The sequence below is a fragment of the Symsagittifera roscoffensis genome, chromosome 4 (genome assembly GCF_963678635.1).
Source record: "Symsagittifera roscoffensis chromosome 4, txSymRosc1.1, whole genome shotgun sequence".
In the NCBI taxonomy this organism is placed as follows: domain Eukaryota; kingdom Metazoa; phylum Xenacoelomorpha; order Acoela; family Convolutidae; genus Symsagittifera; species Symsagittifera roscoffensis.
In genome coordinates this window covers 50,080,749-50,099,707 of record NC_087065.1, presented here as the reverse complement: position 1 = coordinate 50,099,707, position 18,959 = coordinate 50,080,749, and the positions used below count along the sequence as shown (strand labels likewise).

Genomic DNA, 18,959 nt, shown 5'->3' with positions numbered 1-18,959 from the left:
CTTGATTCAAATAGGAATGAAGCGGTATCCTAAGGCGCCTGAAGCTGCTTCAATGTGCAATCAAATAAACTCCCCGATCAAATTCTATTTGAGCGTCTGTGGAAATCAAAAGTCAAGTCACGGACAGAGTGTTGAAAATTCCAATTGGGTTGAATTGACCCAGCCCTAATTATTTGGCTCAGTTTGGCTCATCATTTTCGCGAGTTCGAATGATGCGTGATGTCATTTTTTAGAAAACTGCTCTCTTTGTTGCTATATTCTGTTCACGTACTAAAAACTAAGGTCAACAAAAAAGTGAAAGAAGAATTGCGCGTAATCCTAATATAGCCCCTTTATAATGTGATATAGCCCAATTTAGAAATCCGCTGATGTCGGGTTCATCTGGATGAATTTTTAAAATCATATAGATAGAAAAAGTGCCCACAGCTTTATGGCTTGGCCTGATTTGATTCTTTCTTCCTTGTGTGAAAATGAGGCTTCTTTTTTGAATGGCATACAGCCAATTTTGAACACTTTGTCTCTATAATATCGGCTTTTTACAGTCTTGAGTTGCACTCAAATCTTACCACTGCCAAATTATGCACAGTTTCGCGTGGTATCTAAAGTAGAGGAGGGTAGTAAGTTAGTCCCAATTACCATTCTCCAATTCCCAAAACCGCTCGCTCCTCATTTTGGACTGACAAAGAAAAAGAAAAAAAGGTAGGTTTTCTTTTTAGACTGAGAACGGAAATGAGAGAACATTCTATAAACGCATTTGCACCAATTAACTTTCCTTTCCCTTATTTTTTCACGTTGTTGCTGCATATTTTTCCGCGTCACTAATGGTCGTTCTGCGCACACCATTTGTGTTACATTAGCCCAGAAATGGGAGTTTAAAACCTTCGAGGCTGCTTTTTAATCTCCTTATCTTATCGCAATTTGATAATTTGTCATTCATTTATTTCAATGGATGAAGATAAATTGAGCGTTGCATCGATTTCTAATCGCTCTCTTACTGCGTTTTTTTGACCTGTGACCTTGTTTTCATTAAGTCGCGAGACTCTTTGTTTTATAGAGTGTGATTTTCTGAATTGTATCACTAACATATGAAATAATTTTTTCTCATACAAGTTTTTCGGTTTTCAGTTGTGAGCAAGTTTTGATTCTATTTTATTGGAATTTTTTGGTTGCATTGAAAATCGTCTTTGCATTATAAAAAGTTATACCGAGGATTTGCTCGATAAAAAACCGTCTCAACATGCTACAAAGGTAGGCCCCGACTTGAGGAAAAACAATCATGTCAATTACCGAGATGTCTTGGATATCCAAATCGTACTGTAAAAAACAAAATTGAACAGCAACATTTAATGTTTTGCATGTTGACCTATGGATAAAGTGGCCGAATACAGTCCTGATTTACATTATCCGAAAAAAACGCAGCGTAAAACTTGAAATTTAAAACACTTTATTTCTCAAACTGGGCTGAGCTTAGGTGAGAACTGATGGAGAAAAAACTTGCTAAGAATTTAAACAGAATTAATATGATGCAATTTGTTCTGCGAAACACGGGCCAAAATTTTACCCCAAAAATGGATCAGCCAAACCTACCAATTAAATTTTTGAAGCATTTATAGAACAAATGAGTCTTGTTTGATGCGCAACAAAGTTTAAGGAGGGTATAAACTCCAAAATTGTTTTCAAACAAAAAAGGGTGTTTCAATTTGTAAAATAGCATTTTTGGCTATCAAACAAAAATGAAAAAATCATAATTTTAAACTTTGTTGAGCTACGTAAGAGACTCTCTTTGACATAATTTTGTCATTAATTGCCTCGGTAGTGTTGGCCTAACTTTTGATTGACTAAAAAAGCCAAAAATGATCCGTTTTTGAGGTAAAAAATTTTTGTCCGAATTTTACAAAACAAATTGTTTCATTTACTTTCTGCTAAAATCCCAAACAAATTTTGTCGCCATAGTTTTTCATCTAAAATAAAACCAATATGAGAAACAAAATGAAAACATTATAAGTAATCTATTGGCATAGCCTTTTTCGGCCAAGCGTCCTTTAAAAAGTTTTGTAAGGCAAATTTACCTAGATATATTTTCCAAACTTCATTTTTCTCCATAAAACAATTATAGTGAATTACCAAAACTTGTATATTTTTAACAGTTTGTTCTGAAACAACGACCTTGCTAAAGATGATTTAATTTTTGGCTCCATAAAATAAGACAACACCAGTATTTATAAAATTTTTAAAATAATAGTTTTTTTGTCAGCTGTTTTTGTCAGTTAACTTAGTTTGTTGTCAACAACAGCTCTCAGATTTTTTTTGGGCATCTTCAGCATTCTTTCAGCCTTGCTAACCGAAATTGACGTAGTTTCACTCATTGGGATATAACAAGGAAAAAACAAAAGCAATTGGCGTTTTAATAATTTTGTCATTAATTGCCTCGGTAGTCTTGGCCTAACTTTTGATTGACTAAAAAAGCCAAAAATGATCCGTTTTTGAGGTAAAAAATTTTTGTCCGAATTTTACAAAAACAAATTGTTTCATTTACTTTCTGCTAAAATCCCAAACAAATTTTGTCGCCATAGTTTTTCATCTAAAATAAAACCAATATGAGAAACAAAATGAAAACATTATAAGTAATCTATTGGCATAGCCTTTTTCGGCCAAGCGTCCTTTAAAAAGTTTTGTAAGGCAAATTTACCTAGATATATTTTCCAAACTTCATTTTTCTCCATAAAACAATTATAGTGAATTACCAAAACTTGTATATTTTTAACAGTTTGTTCTGAAACAACGACCTTGCTAAAGATGATTTAATTTTTGGCTCCATAAAATAAGACAACACCAGTATTTATAAAATTTTTAAAATAATATTTTTTTTGTCAGCTGTTTTTTTCAGTTAACTTAGTTTGTTGTCAACAACAGCTCTCAGATTTTTTTTGGGCATCTTCAGCATTCTTTCAGCCTTGCTAACCGAAATTGACGTAGTTTCACTCATTGGGATATAACAAGGAAAAAACAACAGCAACTGGCGTTTTAATAATTTTGTCATTAATTGCCTCGGTAGTCTTGGCCTAACTTTTGATTGACTAAAAAAGCCAAAAATGATCCGTTTTTGAGGTAAAAAATGTTTTTCCGAATTTTACAAAACAAATTGTTTCATTTACTTTCTGCTAAAATCCCAAACAAATTTTGTCGCCATAGTTTTTCATCTAAAATAAAACCAATATGAGAAACAAAATGAAAACATTATAAGTAATCTATTGGCATAGCCTTTTTCGGCCAAGCGTCCTTTAAAAAGTTTTGTAAGGCAAATTTACCTAGATATATTTTCCAAACTTCATTTTTCTCCATAAAACAATTATAGTGAATTACCAAAACTTGTATATTTTTAACAGTTTGTTCTGAAACAACGACCTTGCTAAAGATGATTTAATTTTTGGCTCCATAAAATAAGACAACACCAGTATTTATAAAGTTTTTAAAATAATAGTTTTTTTGTCAGCTGTTTTTGTCAGTTAACTTAGTTTGTTGTCAACAACAGCTCTCAGATTTTTTTTGGGCATCTTCAGCATTCTTTCAGCCTTGCTAACCGAAATTGACGTAGTTTCACTCATTGGGATATAACAAGGAAAAAACAACAGCAATTGGCGTTTTAATACTTTTGGGCTCAGCCTTCTGACTGAATGATTGATTGATGTATGAATTAAATGCATCCAAATTGTTGATATTGATTAAAGTCAGAGAACCAGGATATAAGCTTCTATTTTTTCATTTCATACTCATTAAAAATTTTCAAAATACTCTGTAAAAAATTTTACAAAAATAAAAAAAGATACCGAGCAATTAACGGCTTCAACTGAACTTAAATTTTTTGCTTCACCAGCGATTTGCTGATAATTCTTTGCCAAATGGTGCTGTACCATTTCCAGCATGAATAAAACGGTTTTGTGAACATCTCTATTTTGTGACATATTAACTCATAAATCCATAGACATTAGTTCAATTTCTACCTCCATGCCGAAGAAGAAAAGACTCTAAGTAAACCATTTCAATTCTTTCAGCAAAGTGCGCATAAGTGAATTTTGGAATAATTTCATGTTAAAGCCCATTTTGCATTCGGGCTTAAAAAAACTATATAAGACTTTATTCTAAAAACCATAAAAAGCGGTTAAAATAATCAACTATGGAAAGATTACAGCAAGATTTTTCGTCTCAACAGAAAAAAAAATGCTAATATTATTTTTTGTTTCAAGCAAAAAAATATCAGTACTTAACTGTTGCCATGAAAAAAATTGTCAAAATTGGCGCTCAATTTAACAACTTATCCTAATTTGCCCTAACTTATCTTCCATATAAATTTGAGATTTTAAACTTTGCTATTTTTGCCCCTTTGAAGATATCGAATCTTTGAAATCAAATCCAAAAAAAATTTTTATTGCGATTACTTTTCAAATTTTAAGGAGCTTGAAAAATGCCAAATTGGCCATGCTCTGGACTTATTTACGCACGATTTGTAGATTTTATCCACAATCCTGAAAACGTAACGCAAGTTATTTATGCGTGGCGCGTCATCTCGCACAACAAAATTGTTTCAAATTGAATTGACTCTTGTTAATTGGTCGTATAAACTTGTACGACTCAAATTTTTACACTTGATCTTTGATAATGTCTAAAATTTTTAGTTTTTCAAAAAAATTGTTTTCAGAAACTATTCGATATGAATTAAGATATATTTTGCCCTGATATACGAGCAATGTCAATAAGTCAATGTTAAAATTGGCAAGGTCAATAAGTCGCAACTAATACTCAATGATGACCTTTACTACTAATAAAAAATTGACAAAAAAATAATATTGTGACAAGTCTATTCGTATATCCTTTTTCGACCAAGCGTCCTTTGAAAAGTTTTCTAAGGCAAGTTTGCGTAAATTTATTTTTCAAATTACTCCGGGATACAATTACAGTGAGTTACAAAATTTGTAAACTTTTTTACAGTTTTGTCTGACACAACGACCCTGCTAGTGATGACTGAATTTTTGTCTCCAAAAGTTAAGACAATAACACCAGTATTTATAGTATTTTTGAAATAATAGTTTTTTTGTCCGCTGTTTTTGTCAGTTAATTTGGTTTGTTTTCAACAACAGCTCTCAGATTTTATTTTTGGGCAACTTCAACGTTCTTTCAGCCTTGCTAACCGAATTTGACGTAGTTTCACTCATTGGGATATAACAAGGAAAACACAACAGCAATTGGCGTTTTAATAATTTTGGGCTCAGCCTTTTGACTTAATGATTGATTGATATATCAATTAAAATGCGTCCAAATCCTTGATATCGATTAAAATAAGAGAACCAGGATAAAAGCCTCTTTTTTTCATTTCTTACTCATTCATAATTGTAGAAAAAGCTTGTAAAAAAATTTTCCAAAAAGAAAAGTAGATACCGACCATTTATCGACTTCAACTGAACTTAAACTTTTTGCTTCACAAGCGCTTTGCTGATAATTCCTCGCCACATGGTGCTGTACCGTTCCAGCATAAATAAAATGGTTTTGTGAACATCTCTCTTTTGTGACATATTAACTCATAAATCCATAGACAATAGTTCAAGTTCCACTTCCATGCCGAATAACAAAAGACACTATGTAAACCATTTTAATTCTTTCAGCAAGTTGCGCTTAAAGCCATAAGATGTGTTGTTTCCTTTTTCGTTATACATCAATTCGCAATGGAGATCATCTGCTCAAAACGTTGGTAAGACGAGAAGCATCTTTTCAAATACAATTTTTCTGGAGACTCCCATCGACAAAATTCCTGAGCACCTTCACTTGTCAGAATGAAAATTTGTATCACCAGTAACCCTAGAGTGGCTTCGTTGGGGGAGATAGGAGGGTAAAACTATCCGGGAACTTTAAGCGCTATCGCTGTCTGAGTACAAGACACGGTGAAAAGTTCAGAACTTCAAACCGACAACTTATGAGTATCTTCAGAGGCGGATCTAGGATTTTCTCGAGGGGGGGGGGGGGCGGAATTTCAACAAAAAAAACAAAAATTTTGTCGACCAAATTGATTTTCCGAGCTCTCCGAAAGCACTAAAAAGGCGCTTTTTGACAAAAATTTCATGCGCCACAGCCAAAATTTTGAAAAAACGGGCCAAAAAAGACGTTCTTAAACACTTTTTGGAAAGTTTTAACCAAAAAATCACGTTTATTCGGCGCGCTCCCCCCCCTCAAAATTAGCATATGTTGGCGCCGAAAGCGCCTTTAGAAAATTTTTATCGCAAATCTTCATCGCAAAAAATGGATATAGCAAAATTGTACAAAGGGTGACCCTTTGGGTCGGCAGGGGTTCAAATCCATGAGGAAAGGAAACATCCCCCCCCCTAAATCCGCCCCTGAGTGTTTTTATAGTTCAACAACTCATCCAAGGCTCGTTTCACCCATGGGATCACATAGTAACACCACCTAAATCATTAGACAAAAATATGAAAATATTAGCAAATTTCAACACTGAGTTGTTGTTGTTTTAACATAGTTTAACACTGAGTTGAACTTTATTGAGTTGTTTCAACTTTTTGACCTTACTCATAACCGATAAGCTCATGCTTGGCATCTATCTCTACCTGAGTATCTTTTTCACAAAATTATACTAATGGGGTTCGATGCTCTTTAAGTTGAGACGCTCGCTCGCATCATGAGCGTTCTTGTCCGGATTTTTCTCACCCAAACATTTATCGTATGGGGCTGAAAATTGGTCCCCTTTTTACCCGGTTTGAGTTCTGCAACTTATATTGCCAAAATTGCGACTCAAAACCGGTATAATCCCTTTTCGGCTCGAGTGACTTTTATTAATGCGTCACTCAGATGGTGGATTTTACGGGAGATGAAAATTTAGAACTTTTTCTTGTCCGGATTTTTCTCACCCAAACATTTATCGTATGGGGCTGAAAATTGGTCCCCTTTTTACCCGGTTTGAGTTCTGCAACTTATATTGCCAAAATTGCGACTCAAAACCGGTATAATGCGCTTATCACAACTCAAAATGGGTGAAGTCGCAACTATGGGCGGCCGAAGAAATTTTGCTCAAAATTGCTATACGAACTATAAGATTTTTTTGCGACTGCAGAGCCCATCACATATCACAGTTCTGCTCGACTTGCGCGACCAAAAAGAAATAATTTGCCTATTGGCGCGATCAAGCCTTTCCTGCGTGAATTTGAGCAACCAAGAACCTTCTGCTCTATTTGCTTGGCCTGAAAAAGATGTAGAGCGGGTTTTCGCGACCCATAATTTTAATTTCACGACTACGCATTAAATTATAATTACATTAAACGACTTATACATGGTTTATGGTTTTCACGTGAATTTTTGAGGAAATAGTTGACCTGAACAAAAAATAACTGTCGCCAGAACGTAAAACAAAATAAAACTAGTATTTTTTCAATTCGATAGTAAGACATATCGAAAAAAAATTTCTAAATTAGTTGCAAAAGTATTAAATCAGTATTTCAAAAATGTAAAAGATTTTCCATTAATTTCATTATTACCAATCACCAGAACCATAGATTTCAAATAGTTGAAATGATCAGGTATTCCCTTTTCGGCTCGAGTGACTTTTATTAATGCGTCACTCAGATGGTGGATTTTACGGGAGATGAAAATTTAGAACTTTGAAAATATTTTTACAATTTTTAAACAATTTTTGAACTTCATTTTGAAAACTTCTCTGAATTTTTTGCGCTATTCATGTTGAGATTTTGTGCGATTACAGTTGCGTTTTCACGGAACTTAGGTTGCAGTATTTGCGTTCTTTTTGGAAGTTGCACAACCAATTTTTCCTGTATATGCTTTAAATCTCAAATCAATCAAAAATTATTTTAAAAATATGGTTCTCATGTGAAATTTTGTGGGCAAAGTTGACCAGACCAGATTCAAAATCACAATCGGAAAATGACCTTGAACTGAAGAGAAAACTTTTCTTTGTTACCCTGACTTAAGGACAAATTTAACTTTTCTTTCTCAATTTGTGACAAACAATTATAAAACATTTGTAATTTGTCACTCGGATGAGTGAATTTTTCGTAGAAAAAATGTTGGTTCATTTTTGTCTGTTGATTTTTTAAAACAGTTTATCAAAATTTTGCCTTATTTATGATGAGATTTTAAATGACTCTTGTTGCCTTTTCGACCAACTTAGGCTGCGGTTATGCTTGACCTAACTGATGAATGATGAATGATTTAAATTTAAGTTAATTGAGGTGGGTTGATTTGTAATAGTTTGATGAAAGTTGAGGATAAGCCTCAACAAGTGAAGAAAGGTTCGGACGAATAGCAACATGGAAAGGTTGGATTTATAGATGATGGAGAAAAAAAATTTGTTTTGCAATTTTAGGTACTCTTAGATTGTAAATAGGGCCACTTAACTCCGTTTAGGAAAAGGATTGAAGATATTGAATAAGATTTTGAGCACTTTGGATGAACAAAAATTAGCGGAGTTGTTTGATAATATTGGGTTCATTCTGAGATCATGGCATGTTTATAGTCGATTGAGTGGAAAAGCAGATAAAAAGCGTCTAGCCTACTAGCAGACTAAGGTAGAGAAATTTTCCTTCAGGAAATTTGTATATTATTGCAAAAGTAGTCCTTGTTTAAATTTCATGAGCTAATTTTGGTCAGAAAGCTGTCTAATTTATCATCGCTATGGAGGAGTTTTGTTCGTGGGTGAATGTTAGTAAAGTAGTTTTTTTTTCGCCTAAACCCTACTAGGAATTGTTGTCAAGAAGAAAATTAAATTCTGTTTCTAAAGAAAGACGCCCATTGTCTCGGAGCTTTTTGAGGTTCAAAATTAACTGACTATGTTATTCACCAATTCTGATATAAACACTTTTTTTTTGTATACAAAGGCTATTCCGAGTGTGTTGGGAAAATGAGCTCGTAAGCAGTAATTCTCTACTGCTGTCGCACCAGTCCTACTAAGAGTACAATGCTGGTAGATCGCCTAGTAAGTTAGCCTAAATTAAAATTCTCACCTAATTTCGTCAATTTTTTTGACAAAAGTCATAGTAGAAAGAAGAGTTAGAAAACGAGCCTAAGATAATGACGTTGAACTTTTAGGAACATAGGTTTGTATTTCAGTCGATTGAATCTAACAGTTTAGAGAAATATAAATTTTTGGAGGGGGTTCAAAAGCCTACGGTACATTTAAATTATATTTTTTTTCTAGGTGTTGAGGTTGATTACTCGAGTGAAATCTGTGGGATGATGCCGGATGCCCTTCTACTGGAGAGTCGTTTGAGTATCCTTTGGTTGAGTGGTCCGTGGTGTACTCTCTTCCACTGGTTGCTGGGGTGATCGCCAGTTTTGTTGTGAGATTGTTGCACGTTTATAGTCGAGTGAGTGAAAAAGTAGACAAAAGGGTGTAGCCTACTAGCAGATTAAGGTAGAGAGCCCTTCGTTCAAAAACTTTGCATAATTTTGCAAAAGTAGTCATTTTTTATACTTCATGAGCTAATGTTGGTCAAAAAGCTGTCTAATTTATCATCGCGATGGAGGAATATTGTTCATGGGTGAAGGTTAGTGTAGGAGTTTTTTTTCGCCCAAACCCGACTAGGAATTGTTGTCAAGAAGAAAATTGAATTCTATTTCTAAAGAAAGACACTTATTGTCTAGGAGCTTTTTGAGGTTCAAAATTAACTGACTAAGTTAGTCACCAATTCTAATTTTAACACTTGTATTTTGAATTAAAAAGCTATTCCGATTGTGTTGGGAAAATGAGTTCGTAAGAAGTACTTCTCTACTGCTGTCGCACCAGTCCTACTAAGAGTACATTGCTGGTAGATCGCCTAGTAAGTTAGCCTGAATTAAAAGTCTCACCTAAGATCGTCAATTTTTTTGAAAAAAGTCATAGTAGAAAGAAGAGTTAGAAAATGAGCATAAGATGATGACGTTGAACATATAGGTGCATGGGTTTGTATTTCAGTCAAATGAATCTAACCGTTTAGAGAAATATAAATTTTTGGATAGTGGTTTAACAAAGCTTACAATACATTTGAATTTTTTATTTTTACTAGGTGTTGAAGTTGATTACTCGAGTGAAATCTGTGGCATGATACCGATTGCCATTCTACTGGAGAGCCGTCTGAGTATCCGTAGGTTGAGTGGTCCGTAGTGTACTCTCTTCCACTGGTTGCTGGGGTGATTGCCAATTTTGTTTTGGCCTTAAAATATCTCGATTTAAAACATAATAAAGCTAAAGAAAAACTCGGAACACTAATTTTTTTTGAGAAGACATTTTCAAAATAGGAAGAAAGGTAAGTTTGTATTCATATCAAAAAAAGCAAATGTTAAAGAATCTCTTTTCACTAAAACTAAATGCTGTTGTCAGCGCAAAAAGTTGCACTGAAGGTTTCAGGCCAGTATTTTTGCTCGCAAGTATAAACCAGCGGCTGTTCTGTCAATCAGAGTACTCAGGCTTCACCTGCTCTTTTATTCTTCCATCATCATGAAAGAATTTTCAACTAAGTTTTGTTCGATATTTTGAACCAAATGTCTTTTATTCATTAGTCAGTTTTTATCAAAACCGCAGCCTTCAGTTCTATTCGGTTCAAATTGTATAGTTTTATGAGTTCAAGGAAGTACAGGTGCAGTCAGTTTCCCGTTCATCTCTGCTGTATCAAAGCAAAAATGAAATCTTGGGTAGCCGACAAGACTAATAAAAAATATTAAATCATTTCTGTTCAATGTTAGATTCAGATGTGACGTATAAGTATTCACCCCTCTTTTTTAGAAAACGAGCTTGGAAAAATGAGAAAAAATGATAGACTTTTCATAAAATAATCAATTTTGAAAACAAGACTTTATAGTCTAAATAAGAGCTATTCAGTCAATTTCTGGTATATTAAATAGTTGTTTTAGTTTCAGGGACACATTTTGATAAATTAGAATTGAGCCGTGTTCAAGTGAACAGTTAAGGCGATAGCCTTGTATCCGTGTAGTATTCACAATACTACAGCCCATCCAATGTGACATTTCGGGTAAAAAATTGCGTGGCTGGGATAGCACTTTTGGCTGTGATCCTCACTCGTGATCTCTGGGCTTTGATCATTATTCGTTGATCATGGCTTTGAGTTTCAAAACATAATGGTTATTGACTCCGCACTATTATACAATGAGTTGTATTCTTTGGATCGACTTTCGAAGAGAGCCGAAAACTTATGCTTGGGGTGGTTGTTTTTGTCTAGTCAATATTTGTCGATTAAAAACATAGCTTTCAAAAATAAACATTTTTTCTGCCCCCTAAAATTATCGATTTTCGGAAATCGAATTTAAAAAGATTTTTGATCTCCAATCAATTTTTTGCAAAGCTTTGAGAGTTTGAAAATGCCAATTTGGCCATGCTCTGCACTATGTTGTGGACTATGTTTTTGGAATAAGCTTTGAAAATATTAGTCATACTGATGAAGTTAAAATGTGAACTGTTTAAGCGTGACAAATTATCCCGCACAATAAAACAGTCCCAAATTGAATTAAGTTAGTCGATCGTTTTAATTTCGCATTTTCAATTTTCACACTTGGTTTTCGATATGGATTCGATATGGATTCAGTGGCAGTCGGAACATTCAAGGTTTTGCCCTGATATACGAGCAGTCTTGTTATTCTAAACAATTTCCTCTCGCATCCAATTGTAGGCGTAAGTAATCGATTATAACTGATTTTTATGATGATTTTTTGACAAATCTCAATTCTAAGTGATTTAAATTACAAAATTAGAAGTTAGAAGGATTTATAAAACATTATAATCGTGATAATTTTGAGGACATTAAAATGTCTCATTATCGATTATAATTGATTATAGTTCAGACAAAAACCCTTAAAAGCATTTATAATCTACTATAATTGATTAAAATCTCTTCTTTTGCCAAAAATATGTCAACCAAAACAATATTCGAATTATATCTTATGGGTTATTAAATTTGTGTCAATAGGGAAACCTCTAAAAGAAAGGTTTCTTGTCCCACTTTGGTTCATCTGATTACAAAGTTTTAATAATAAACAAAAGTTTTCATAGAGATTCTCTCATTCTAGTTGAAAGATTCCAGCGGTAGGTGAAGAATATTTCTTCCGAATCAATCTCGAAGCCAAATTTTTTTGCTGGTGTTTTTGAGGTTAAAAATGCTTAAAATGTGCATCATAAAATAACTCTAATGGGGAAGAAAAGAAAAAATACCTCATAAATTTAAATTGATTTGAAAGTTTTAAAAACAGTTTTTTCTTTTCCTAGAAAACAACGTCTACAAAACGCATTAAGTATGAGGAGCAAATAAAATGTAACTTCGAAGACAAAATGGGCAAACAAAATTGATTATAATCAGTCGTAATTGATTATAATGGATTTTTGTGCAAAAATCATGAATTAGAAATTGGAAAATAAATAATGGTTTATAATCGAATATACTTGATTATAATTGTATCGAAAAATAGACGGATAAAAAATTGACTATAATCGATTAAAAAGTATTTTAATTGGTTAAAATTTGATTTCAAAGAGAGATTTAATAGGTTATAAATTGATTATAACCGATTGTTACTCAAAATTAAATAGATGGTACCAACATTGAAATATAATCGATACTTAACGCTTGAAATTTGATGCGGGCTCCACTCTTTTTAACTGATTCATTTTAGCAACAAAAACATCAAAACAATAAATTTTTTACCATGCCATAATTTTGCCCCTTAAAACATTTCACTCACTTAACACAATTTACTTCGTTTTTCAATTGTAATTTATAAAAGGTAGGGAATCATTAAAATATTGCAACGAGCGATATCGACCGAACTACGAAGCCTTTTGTAGTGCTCCGCATCCAAGTATCTGGAGGATAAGTAAACAATCGAAAGATGCTTTTAATCAATACCTGAATCTCTTGATGCATCTACCAAAAAAATCAAAATAAAAAGTTGCGATTTAAGCAAGAAATTAAAAAAAAAATTACACATACAGTAGGTTTCAGAATAAAGTTTTAAAACATAATTTAACTTTTGGTCAGAGTTAATGAAAACATTTAATTGTGTATAAAAAAGAGCTTTTCTACTCATGTCTGCTTATTTTATTCCAGGGCGCAATTGTATTTTGTATTTGCATGCGGAACGCATGTTCCTTAAATGTATGTGAGAGTGAACGTGAACAATGTTCTAGTCAGATTTCATCACTGGTTAGTCAGATCTCACATTCCAACCAGACTTGGTCATTTGATTAGTTGATCTATCCGGATCTGAAGTTATTTCACCCCTGCCCATTTGTGCTACTTTTTTGGTCACATCTGATTCCTTTTTAGAAAAGTAGTAAGCAAGAACAGGTGTGCCAAGAGTCACAGACTTTAGTACGGGTAGTTAAGGTTTGGAATGTTTAATATAAATTTTTAAAAATTAATTCAGACCAATCCATGAGGTAAGATCGAAAAATGTCAATTACAAAAAGTATTCTGTAGTGGTAATCTTTTATGGGCGCCATAACTAACTATTAAATGATAACAGTGAAAATTTATTTTCTACCTCATCTCTACATCTGCTTGTTTTTTTGTACCTTAAAAAAGAATTCTACAGCGTAATTTTTGAATTACGGAACTCTGCAATTACGGAAGTGACAGTATTGCGCTGTGACAAACACAAGGCAAAACGTGTCTGCAATTGCGTAATGCTGCCACTTTCTATTTTAAAAAACTTTTGGAATAAATTAACGAAATCTTAAGAAATGGGCCCGTGGTGGAAAAGCGGTCAGAAAAACCAAATAATTAGTTTTTTAATGGCTAATAAATTAGTGTCGTAGGCAGTGTATTGACGTATAATGAAAAAATTGTATAACTTATAATCGTGTTATCCGAGTATTGTATAACGCATAATCGTATACTTCGGCTTTTGTAGAAAAAACATATAATCGTTTAATTTTTGCTCAGTTATAGCAATCGCTGAAAAGTTTTTAGATTTTTTTGATGTTCGATTATAATTTTTGCTCGAAAGTCTCTGATTGCTCTCAGATGTTTTTAAATGTTGGAGTTGAGCCGTTCCTAATATCGATCATCCTGCAGTACTCAATGAAAAAATATTTGTCTCACAAAACAAAGAGTCGCCAATTGTCGTTTCGTATGATTGTCTAATTTATCGTATAAATCAATCTGATCTCTGATATAATCGTATTATCTTTTATCGTATAAGGTTTTTCTCGTATAATTTTTCGTATATCGTATGTGTACATAACGCTGGTTGTAGGGTTTTTTTATCACACACATTGCCATGTTTGTGTAACACCTTTTTAAATCACAAAATTCATTGAAAAATTTCAGGCATATAATAGTTTTTGTGCAAAGTGCACTTTAATATTTCAGCTCATCTAAAAACAAGAAAAAACTTTGATCACTTCTTACAAAGTCCTAATCTATTTGTTGACCTTAACCAACCTATTTAGTCAATGGAAATTTTCAAGCTTAATGATTTCATAAATTTTATCTTTGAAGTCGGCTTACAAAAGTAATGGTGAGTAATAAACAAACCAGACTACTGTTTTCAAATTCTTGTCTGATCTCTATTCGCAAAATAGCGGCAACTCATTGGTGATAAAATTAGAGACTGATTTTTGTTAGCTTGCTTTTATTAGGTTTATCTGAAAAACAAAGCCAAAGAAAAAGTGTCTGTCTTTTTCGTGCCGACATCAAAGGTCGCGTCGCTCGTGATGAAGGGATCGAATATTGAAAACAAATTTTCAACCAATTAAAAAGGAATATTCAAAAGTCTCAAACAAAGCGAGAAAATCTCAAACAAGGTGAAAAAATCCAGGCCATGAAAATTTATATTGACCGATAAAAAAGTGAGCAACTATTCAACTATTGTAAATCAAAGTTGGGTATTGGAAGAAAAAAAAAAACCGATTTGGAAAAAACAAAAACCCATATTAGAAAAAAAAACTGAAAAAAAAAATTATTTTATATCTGCACAAATTGTACAGCAAAACATGGCTGCAGAGCTGCTATAACTAGTTTTCTGTTAAGAATGATATCGGTTTTGCGCAAAAAAACTTAAGCTAACAGGAATCTTTAACGATTCTAATTGTTTTAAAGTTTTCCATTATTCGGTCCTTTATCATGAGAGTACCCATGACATCAAAAATAGCGCCTCCTTAGAAGTGAGTTACTTCATAGTTCATACTTGTGAAAAAATATTATAAACTACCAAAATACTTTGGTGTAAGAAAGTTCTGGGATACATTTCTGAGGAGTATAAGATAGACAAGTTAAAAACAGACGGAATCATATAATTTTACCTCCGTAAGAATTTGAAAAAAGTTCAAGTGTATCAAGTCCAGGGAGCCTCTTCTGTGAGCTAAGGACTCTTTGTTCATCGTAACGTCGATTCTTTCAAAAATTAATTGGATTCCGACAAAGCATATTTGTCTTTTACGCTTCATTGGCTAATTGTTTTTCGCCATTTAGGTGTCATCGTAAATTTTGTCTGTTCGATAATTAAAAACAAATTTGAAAAAACGTTTTGTCAATCTACAAAGATTAGTAAAAATTTATTTACCATTTTTATGGACTTCTATCACTTGTCGAAGCATTTTTCCAATTTGATGAGATCGTTTCATCAAATTTCGCGTTTGTCTCGAACTCGTCTAGAGCAAAAACTACATGCATCCGTTCGAGATTATCAAAGGTTTGAGTACAGAAACGGATAGGCACACAGATTTTGAAATATTTTTCCGAAAACTGCTAACAGTACTTTATGCACCAGCTTCCTTGACGTGGGTCGTTGGTTTCCACACCAGGCTAAGCCTGCAGTATTGAATTTTTTTGGTAAGTTTTTGATGACTAGCTTTAAAAGACCCGGATTTAGTTCCGCCCACTGAATGGATAACCTAACGAATCCCATAAAATGATCCGGCAGATCTTCAGTTTTACCGAGCTAACCTTATTTAGGGATATTTTTGTGTTTCCCTACTTGATAAAATTCTGGCAAGGCCTCGTGTTTCATCCTTAAACAGAGCTCCGAAAAGGTAATTTTGAAAATTTTGAGCAGTCCAATATCCATAAAACTTATTTCTTTTTTTTCCAGCAACGTTAGGACATAGTCAGCCGATCACCCATGTTTTTCATTCAGCCTCCTAATTTTTTCAAGTGCAACTGTTTTGGAAATATATGCTTAGAAAAAAATTAGTTTTTCAGTATTATGCAATTTCTTGGAGCCAAGTTCGTCTGGATTTGCTGCGTAGGGAAAGCCAAATTTTCTTATTTGCCTGTCAAAGTTTTGCCTTTTACTTGTCACTGTTTCTGCTTTAGCCGATTTATATCCAATTTAATGCTCAAGCACAACGGTTTTCTGTGTTTTTATGCTAAATGATTTTCGGATAAAAGACTTTTCAACAAGTCAATATAGGCGGCTTCTTGCTTGCCAACAGACTGGCGTGTTCGCATTGATTCCGTTGGAGTAGCAGTGTCAAAAAGTCTGTTACCACCAGTCTTTGAAATAACTTGCTCCAGTTTCAATTTCTTAATTCAATATTCAATTTTTTACCCATATCTGAAGTAGAGTGATACTGCTGTGCATGGGGTATGATAAAGAGCTCTATCAAATGTTTTCATATCCAGTCATTTTTCAAGTAACACAATCGAGAATTCTTAATTTAATTCGAAGAAGACTAGAATAGTGATTGCCCCTGCCGACAAAGAATAGATCAGAAATTTTTGCGACGTGGACAAATACACTCATTTCTGAAGCTCACTTTAACGTCAGATTTTTAAAACGGAACAGAGCTGACCAAAATATGAGCTCTTAAGCACGGAAGTGTACCGATTAGCATGTGTGCCTATTAGCATGCGATATTTGTTTTTAGCTGAGTGTGCATTCAGATGAAAAGCAAATTCGTCTACAATTTCAAATAATTTCGAAAACCATTTGATTTGTTAAGGAAACAAAAGTTTCACTTTCGCTTAATAAAAATTCGGCAAAGCGTACGCTGATAATAATTACAAATTTGATTAAACACAATTTGAAATAGCGAGTCTTCAAACTATATGCTTCTACATGGGCATGCCAATCGACACACATGCTAATAGGCCTGTTTCCCTTCAGCACTTTTCGGAGAACCTCTGTTGTATCCCTGGTTAAGAACTTCATGAATTTTTTTCTTTAGTTGTTTTTTTTTGGCTGGTGTAAAAATTGTTTATGTTTCAGAAACATATTCGCATTAGAGATTGAAGAGCGTCAAGTTTATCATTAAAGTCAATGGCTCAAGCTCATTTTGATTATTTCTCGTCTCTTATACTTGAACCATGTTAAGCTGAAGTTCGTTCATCTCCCAAAACAAAAGGCGGCTCGGAATCACAAATTATAATACACAAAAATTCAAATAGTTATTAATTATACCTTTCTGAAAAACATCGATCTAACGAAGTTAAACATGAGTGTAGACTTGAATTCGTGTTATGAAGACAAAAACAATACTCCTCGTTACTTTTACGCCAGAGAAAGGAGTCCATTATGGTCCAATTACCGAACTCTTGGATCGATTAGGGCATCGGAACTTTCTAGAAGAATTGGGCACATCGCAACACCCACAGGTTTCACGGAGAGACGACTTCAGAATAAGAATCAACAAACCGAAACCCATCAAGATCTCGAAACTAACAAAAACGCGAGCAAAAACTTGAAATGTCTCAACTGCGGTTTGAAAGGACATACAATTTTAAAATGCGATAAGATTTCAAGATTCAATGACTTGAGTTGCCGAGAACCGTCCAACTATTTCTCGGATAGCGAGGAGTCCAAAAAGATGTTCCGAAGAAGCTTCAGTAGTCGAGGTTCAGCAGACCGAAACTCTTCCGGCTGCTTCAGTATTCAGAAAGACATAAGCGTTGAATCGAATGACTCAAAGATTACAAGGTGTCGGCTTTGTGGCCTAAAAGGTCATTTGAGTTTAAACTGTCATCGTAACAGCTCTCCCAATCACAAAAAATGGAGCATTCCTTTTCCCTCCCATTTATCATACGTTGAATCTCCATTATTTTTGAAAAAGAATTTGGATTCGGCTAGTATCGAAGAATCAGATTACGATTCTCCGAGTAAATCAACAACTCAAGGTGCTAATTTCCTTGGTGCAAGCTTGCCTGCGTCATCGCTTCTTCAAACTCCGCTTAAATTCCGACAAGATTTGAGTCCAATTTCCGACAACGAAACTCCGTCGACCATGTCGTTGCCATCTCGATTTAAACGACCAAAACCAAAACGCGTTCGCATTGATGTGAACGGTGAATGTGGGGGTTCGGTTCCGTGGCGACCAGCATTATCAGGTGCCGAAACGGATAACGACAGCGGTCTCGGAGTTTGTTCGAGTGATGCAGATACGAATCCGCTAGACATGTTTAAAATTCTAGAGAATTCTATAAAACAATACGAGAAAGAGTTCGAAGAGAAACTTCACTTCGATTTGGAACATCACAATGAACCGTCCGATATTACGAATGGTCAATTGGCAGATGAACTAAATCAGACAAATGGAGATACAAAGACGGCAACGTCTCATGACCAGCCAGAGAAAAAGTTGCATAAACTGAGACTAAAGCTGATCAAATCTTGGTTCAAAAAATCGACCCAAAATAAATGATTCAATTAATTATTTACATGAATTACACCAATTGCATCAATGAATATGTTTCACGCATCAAAAATAATGGTTTGAGTTAATAATAAATAACATTTGTTAATTTATTAAACCATTTTAGTCAAGGGAAATAAACTTTCAAGCTATGGAAGATTTGGGTAATTTAGTTGTTGCGGCTGGTGATAGTAGTTTAAAGGGCGGGTGCGTCTTCAACCATTCCCCCTTATTTGTCGCAAATGTGACTTTTCTTTCACAAAAAAGTTCAGTCACAAAAACTGCTCTTAAATTTCATTACCCTTTAAATGTTTTTAAGAAAATGATT

At 33.9% G+C, this 18,959-nt stretch overlaps 1 protein-coding gene across 3 annotated transcripts; it reads left to right on the top strand.

The window, feature by feature from the left end:
• The first annotated feature begins 826 nt into the window (after positions 1-826).
• Positions 827-18,952, top strand: LOC134843913 (uncharacterized). Of its 3 annotated transcripts, none has more exons than XM_063860254.1 (2): positions 827-1,248; positions 17,212-18,952. In XM_063860254.1, exon 2 carries the CDS (start codon positions 17,438-17,440, stop codon positions 18,638-18,640), a length of 1,203 nt encoding a protein of 400 aa, XP_063716324.1. In that variant the 5' UTR covers positions 827-1,248; positions 17,212-17,437; the 3' UTR covers positions 18,641-18,952. The 3 variants fall into 3 exon arrangements, with proteins under 3 accessions (XP_063716324.1, XP_063716325.1, XP_063716323.1); XM_063860255.1 differs by lacking the exon at positions 827-1,248 and adding an exon at positions 5,498-5,739; XM_063860253.1 differs by lacking the exon at positions 827-1,248 and adding an exon at positions 5,498-5,743.
• The last annotated feature ends 7 nt before the right edge of the window (positions 18,953-18,959 follow it).